At 36.8% G+C, this 7,405-nt stretch overlaps 1 protein-coding gene across 1 annotated transcript; it reads right to left on the reverse strand.

The window, feature by feature from the left end:
• Window positions 1–1,720: 1,720 nt before the first annotated feature.
• On the reverse strand, window positions 1,721–6,708 carry fetub (fetuin B). The gene is made up of 7 exons (XM_016453046.1): window positions 6,464–6,708; window positions 6,086–6,199; window positions 5,921–6,008; window positions 5,670–5,836; window positions 5,467–5,580; window positions 5,275–5,361; window positions 1,721–2,426 (listed from the first exon to the last, which is right to left on the reverse strand). The coding sequence occupies exons 1-7, from the start codon at window positions 6,659–6,661 to the stop codon at window positions 1,755–1,757; spliced, it is 1,440 nt and encodes a 479-aa protein (XP_016308532.1). The 5' UTR covers window positions 6,662–6,708; the 3' UTR covers window positions 1,721–1,754.
• Window positions 6,709–7,405: the final 697 nt, after the last annotated feature.

Consider the following 7,405-nt stretch of genomic DNA (forward strand, 5'->3'; position numbering starts at 1 on the left):
GTCGAGCTCGTCCGTCCGCACTCATCCGCGGTTGAGTATACTTTGAAAGCTGTGCGGACGCGGCTGTGCGCGAGACCGAACGGAACGCGGAAAGTGAAGTATACCCGGGCCTTCAGGCAGCCTTATAAGTGGCGCACGAAATGCGATGACGATGTAAGTGTCATTGCATTTTAATGCTTTTGTTAGCCTGTCCAGTTGACCCACTAGATGCGGCACTGCTACGTTGTTCATTCAAAATATTGCAGAAAAAGAGAACAATCAATGCAGAGAAGATGTTGTTTACGTCAAAACCGAAACCAAGCTGTTCACACAGAACGCATATTTATCGCATTTTCTAGAGGGACATCTATCACCGTTGCACTCGCGTCTCGCAGAAGAGAGCCGCATGTTTAGAAAGCCATTTAAAATTAATGCAAGTTCAACTTTTAAAAAACATGTCTCAAGACTTTATGACGATTTTCCCCATCCCACTGCATCTCAAGTTTTTAAATGAAGAAAGTACTCTTTGTGATTGGTTTTCGGTCCTTTGTATTAAACTATACATATAATTGTTTAAGCAACTTTATTAATTATATATGGTTTATAAGCATTATTTTGTAAAAAATTTGAATTTAGTTTTTCAGCCATTTTGACAGCCCTACAGAGAACCAGTACGGGGTGTCGTAAGGACAGAATGTGCAACACTTGGAATGCAATACACAACACTGCTGACCGTGTTAACTGGTGACCAACTTCCGGTTTCAGGTCCTCCACTGCAGATGTGATGGGATGACCCCAGTAGATTTGCCGAGTCTGACAGCACAAACTGACGTGATATTAAGCTGTCTAATAAATGCAGACTTGTGATTTTGGTATTCTTGTAAATATTACAAATTATTGGCATGATAGCCCCTAATGACTGAAGTACAGAAAATAAACAGAAAAGTCTGCTTGGCATGAGTTTCGAACATGCACTAAAAAAAGTTGTGCTGTAACCTGTGAGATGACAGTAGGAACACACTGAGCTATCTAACTGCACTGGTTCAGCTGCGAATATTTGGATTGAAGTCAGGATTTTACTCTCGGCGTGACATTATGCAGCTGGCGAAATCAAGGAAATGTGCCCGTGTTAACTTGTGACCTGTGTTTACTAGGGATGTGCATCTCTATAACAGGCCAATGCTATATGCATCTCGATGCATAGCTAACTATATGATACATTAAAGATACATTTAAAGCAGCTACCAATGCAATGCGATTCACTCCTAATACAATGCAGTGCGATCCGATTCGATTCGATTTAACACAATGCTATTCAATGCAGTACGATGTAGGCTAATGGGAAAATTATGACGCGTTGCAATTCAGTATTGTGCAGATAGTTCACTTTGAAAGATGCAGCTCTACTTCTGCCATGTTAATCTATATCCTGTGTGACTCCGTAGTGTTTTGATGCATCATATTCACGTAGCAGCAGTGGCAATGAGAGAGCCCGGGCACTTGAGAAACAGTTTAGAGAAGGAGAAATCAATCTATCTGCATTTAAAACATTAACTTTGCAGAATATTTTGTGCTAAACAGTGAAAGATCAGGAACAGATGTGATAAATGAACATGCCTGATCTCAGCAGGTTAGATTTTGCTCAGATGAATGCTGTGCATTTGAAAATAAACATCACACAACTAGCAATGACAGCCAAACATGCTTTAATGCACAAAGCATAATATCACCCTTTGCAGTATTTATTACACTCTATATTAATTATTCAAAGGACTCTACACAGTGGGGTTAAAGAGCGGATCCTCACTGATGACCTGCTTGAGGAGTCCGTTTTGGATGTTAGACTGCGCAGGACACTCAGGGGACATGGTGTCAGGGAAGGGATGGATGGTGGGTTCCCTTTGTCCTGGTATCTGGGGGTCAGGGTGGAACGGGAGGGTGGAGGGCTGCTCTGGTCCTGCAGCGGGCTTGTCAGGGAAGGATGGAAGGGTCATGGGCTTATCCATGGGAGGAAGGACATTGACCATGCCAACAGGACGCTTAACTGTAGTTTGATTCTCATGATCGTGGTGGTGGTGCTCGTGCTCATGGAGATGTCTGTGTTTGTGCTCGTGGTCCAGGACCAGCTCATGGTCGTGTTCATGGGTCTCACCATTTTTGTGACCATACTGGTGGTGATGGTGCTCCCACTCGTCCTGACCGTGCTCATGGGCTTTGGCATGATGGGCGTGTGCATGGTCATGATCGTGAGAGTGGGTGTGTCCATGACCCTTGCCATGTTCGTGTGTGTGGTGGTGGCCTGAGGTGTGTTCATGGTCATGTTTATGTGCGAGCGGTTTGGTGTGGTCATGGTCATGGTCGTGTCCAGTAGCCGAGCCAGTTGTGCTGCTATGGCTATGATCCAGTTCACCTCCAATCAAATGTTTTTTCTTCTCTTCTTCAGCAGCCTAAAAACAACAATAAACTACAATCAAAATAAGAATATGCCATAAAGTATATACGAATAACTTTGCTGATTTTTAGCCAGCTTTGTATTGTTATTGTTTGTATTGCTTTGTATTGTTACAATGTCGGTAGCAGTGTTGGGAAGGTTACTTTCGAAATGTAATCGGTTACAGATTGCAATGTTATAAGTAGTGTAACTATTTCAATTACTTTGTTAAAGTAATGTAACTGATTACATTTGATTACTTTTCTAAACAAATGTTTTCAACTGTTAATCATTTTGAAACATTTAAAGCAGGCAGGGTTAATCTTACAGTAGGACTCAACACTGATTACTGTCAGGCTTTCAGAATCCCTCATCACTTGAATTAACCTCTTTTTAAATTGAGATCATTCTGAGGTGAAATACACATTTTAAATCATAATGAAATCAAATCTTTGAATAACTCTGACAGGAAACACTGGCATCTAGCAATGCTTTTGGGGGGGACAGTTAATCTTAAAAAAATAAAGCATATACATAAACCCAAATAGGAAATAAAACAGTTATCAAATAAGCAGGTGTCCTATTCTGTGACCTAAACTCCTGAAATATTGGTGTCTCATATTTTAGAGCAGTCAATGTAATTTATGAAAGAAATCGATTAAATCTGTATATATGTGAAAATATTCAGATGTAACCCCCGGTAACTCTTTATAATAACTTTCATTAATAAATCATTAACAAACATTATGTAATGCTTAACGGGTAGTTAGCTAATATATATTCACATATCTAGAAACGTGAAATAATGTACTTGTTAATGTTTACTAATAAATGTATTAAACATTACCTAATAATTAACATTTCATGTAGATTAAAATGCTTACAAATGTCATTAAACTTCTAATTCATATGATCATGTACTTCTTGAAAATCTACAAATGATTTTAACAGATGTTATACAATGATTAAAAGCTTTTATTAATGCACAACACTTGCTGCTGTTGAGGGGTGATACGGGTAAGGTTAGGGACAGGTATGGTGTATGGGTTGGTTTAAGGGTTGGTTAAGGGGTCAACAGTGTACAGGGTCAATTTGATTACTATAAGGGAACACGATTCAGTCTGTTTATATTGCGTTGTTTTGATAAATTATAAATTAAGTATTTTCTTGAAAATTTGTTGTTGTTTTTCCCCCCTCCTGTTTATGTATGATTCAAGGAATATTCTGTTTAACGATATACTGTACAGTAGTATACTAATATAAGTGTTGAGGCAATACAAACATGTTTTGTACCCAAATTACAATGTGTGATATGTCTTTACCAAACATTTAGCTAAACTTAACTAACCACCCTTTACATGAACTTTGTTACAGTAGCTAAAAGTCCAGTGTCAGTAAAGATACTAAAAAATTAGTAAATGTTTATAAACATTTACAAATGATGAATAGTCTCAACTTTAGATTGGGTACTGCAAAAAAGCATGAACATATGATTAATAAATGATTTGTGAAGACGTGAAAATAAGGTAAATTCCAGTCATTTTAGACACTTTTTGCCATCAAAATGACTGCTCATGAAGGTACTAATGATTAGTAAATGTTTATAAACATTTACAATTGAAGAATAGTTTCCACTTTAGATTGGGTACTGCAAAAACATTAACAAATTATTAATAAATTATTTAAGATGTGCAAATAATAGAAGTCTACACAACAAACAAAGACCAAATATACGACCTTTACAGGCTGTGATTATGAGTGAATATAATTAATATATTAATGAATATATTAACATGAATAGTTTGTGAAGTGCTTAAAATTAATAATTAAGCCATGTATATTTTCACAACATGTGTACATGTAAAAATGAGCATTAGCTAATATGTGAACGGAGGTTTAATGACACTTGTAAGCATTCAACAGTACATTAACAAATAAATGTGTAATCATTGTGTAATTTCTGTTCAAATCATTTGAAGATTTTTTAAAACGCATTGAATGTTTAATGACATTTGTAACCATTAGCTAGTGATCCGTTAAGCATTGTATAATGTTTGTTAATGATTTATTAATGAAGTTTTTAATCATTGTAAACCATCTCTCAAAATCATTTGACGATTTAAAAAAAAATGCATGATCATATGAATTGAAATTTTAATGACATTTGTAAGCATTTCAATTTACATTAAATAATGATCTGCTAATCATTTGGTAATGTTTAATAAGTTCATTAGTTAACATTAACAAGCACATTATCTCATATTTCTAGATATGTGAATATATATTAAGAAATTATTAGTTAAACATGATGTAATGTTTGTTAATGATTTATTAATGAAAGTTATTATAAAGTGTTACCTAACCCCCTTTGTAATATTTAACATTTTCATAAGCAACTGTAATTTAATAACACATTTTTTTTCTCAGTAACTGTAACTGATTACAGTTACATTTATTTTGTAATGAAATTACGTAATTCCGTTACATGTAACTAGTTACTCCCCAACACTATGTAAATAAGCAATGTGTACTCTTGTTCCGTGTTACTGCACCAAGATATGCTCATTTGTTTGTCAGCAAAAGTCCATGACTTTTATGAAAAATATAGATCGTACATTCAAAATTTTTTCCACAAGTTTTACCCTTTTTCTATTTTTTTCTATAGTCATTATATGAGCAATATCACTCGAGTACGAGAGCGATACCGGTTCTATATCAGCATGACTGTGATTAGGCAATCACTTTTCTACTGCATTGACAACCAAGTTTTATTAAAACTTGCCAGTGGTGAATTAGCCGTTTAAGAAAAGTGGCTTGTTTTGATCACAAACACATTCAATGCTGCTGGAAATGGGTGATCTTACCTCTGGTTCAAAGATTTCGCACTGAACACTGAGGTGCTCCTCTCCGGTGGCTGTGACAGTGTGAGAGGCTTTGCAGAATCCTTTGTGCTAAACATTGAAAGATCAGTAACATGTGATAAACATTCCTTTTTATTGGCAAAGACAAACACAACTTATGATGACAGAATTTGTATGCATCTCCTTGTCACTTACCGCAAACTCGCATGCCATGACCTCACATTTAGAGACATCAGCACTATTGGTTTTGGAAGAGCAGACCGTCTCTTGGATGGTGAACTCCACACTGTAGAATCTTCCAAAGTGAAGCTAGAAAGATGATCATATCAATATACAGTGATGAAAATAGTGTTTTTCTTTCATTCTTTTCATCCTAAGTAACTTGCTCACTTACTCACCTGAGAGAAAGCTCTTGTAATGTTTAGAGGAACAAAGTAGTTTGCCAATGCACTCTCGTTATTGTATTTCTCCATGCCCATCTTCGCTGTCCTCAAGGCTGCTTCATGATCCTCGGGGAGCTGCACAGGGCAATCTGGGCACCGTTCTCTGATTTTGGAGGCAGGCACTGCCGAGGGAGTGTTATTTTATTGTATTTGCCTTCTGTAAGCATATGATGATAAAAAACAGCTGGCTGGTGATTGGTTATTACCTGGTCTCACGGTACAGCTATACTTGTACAGGCGGGTCACTCTGTGAACTCTGTTCATGTACATAACGGCCTTGCACTGTCCATAGACCTGTCGATTGAAAAGGCTGTTAGAATGAAGAACAAACATCATTAACAAGATATTTTTAAGAATCAGCAAAACCATACTGGGTACTGTTCAGGGTTTCGGATTTCACAATTTCTCCAGTTTTTCTTGCTGATGGCATGACACTTGGTCTCCAAAACATCAAATGTGAGATAGAAGACAATTCCTGTCTCACCCTAAAAGAAAACATTGTAAACATTTGTAAAAATCTGTATGTAAAATACGAAGGAATTGCATCCCTATAGACAGACACCAGATTAAAATATAATTTCACCAAATAATTTCAGTTGATGCAGAATTTAATTTCATTCTTAAAGGATTGAGTTGCCTTATAGGATCCCTAGAAACATATCTGAGATTAAATGACTACTTAAATGATTGCTTTTTTTTTATAGTGAATATTAATATGGAATGTAAAAGTATCCATGAAAGTGACTCACATGCTTCATCTGATGGACATTGGTGAGACGATCAAGGCTGAAAACGTAGCCCTCTGTGCGGTCCAGATTGATTTTGTTCATAGCTTCAGCAGCAGCACCGCTAGCTACCGCATCTTGGCAGGATCCTGGGGCCAAGACGTCCACAGGGGCCCCATGGACGCACAGGAAGGCCATCATCAATACCACACACTGCTTCATGGTGAAGCTGCAGTCTTTCTCCCAGATACAGCAACAAAATCTAGATGGTCCATGGACGCTTATATACAGTATACGTCATATAAACACCTCTGTCTACTCCTGATAGGCTACTGACACATGATTCAGTTTCAATCAACATCACAGCCCCCGTACACTCACTCTTATCAGTGGGCTCCACAATGACTGTGATCGTATGGATGATTGATTAAAGGAGAGGGCAGGTTGCAACATGCTGTAGTCCTGTATGGCTTACTGTTGTATGCAGAGTTCAAATACCTCCAGAGTTTGTGAACTGCGGTTGTAGCCTAATCAATTCAAATGAGGATTTTGTAACACTTCACTTGTTGCAACATGAGGCGAGTGGTTTTATCTTTGCTGTACTTAAATTTTTGGAGGGTCTTTCTCAGAAAACAACGCCATTTGTGTGCTGTGTGTGTCCCCGATGATTGACTACTGATTTAATTAACAGTATATATTTGTATGTATGTGTATATATATATATTTGTGTGTGTGTGTATATATATAATATAATAAAATTAAATAATAAAATAAAATGTAATATTAAAATAAAAATGACAAATATACTGAACAAAAATATAAACGCAACACTTTTGTTTTTGCCCCTATTTTTCATGAGCTGAACTCAAAGATCTAAGACTTTTTCTATGTACACAAAAAGCCTATTTCTCTCAAATATTGTTCACAAATCTGTCTAAATCTGTGTTAGTGAGCACTTCTCCTTTG

Source organism: Sinocyclocheilus anshuiensis, unplaced genomic scaffold (assembly GCF_001515605.1).
Source record: "Sinocyclocheilus anshuiensis isolate Anshui unplaced genomic scaffold, SAMN03320099.WGS_v1.1 scaffold1571, whole genome shotgun sequence".
Taxonomy (NCBI): domain Eukaryota; kingdom Metazoa; phylum Chordata; class Actinopteri; order Cypriniformes; family Cyprinidae; genus Sinocyclocheilus; species Sinocyclocheilus anshuiensis.

Bases quoted from the DNA above. Each gene is read 5' to 3' on its own strand.
- fetub (XM_016453046.1), bottom strand. From the start codon at position 6,661: ATGAAGCAGTGTGTGGTATTGATGATGGCCTTCCTGTGCGTCCATGGG. The intron at 6,009-6,085 runs GTATGGTTTTGC...TTCAATCGACAG, and splicing joins GAAACCCTGAACAGTACCCA to GTCTATGGACAGTGCAAGGC. The intron at 2,427-5,274 runs GTAAGATCACCC...TGTTGTTTTTAG, and splicing joins GCGAAATCTTTGAACCAGAG to GCTGCTGAAGAAGAGAAGAA.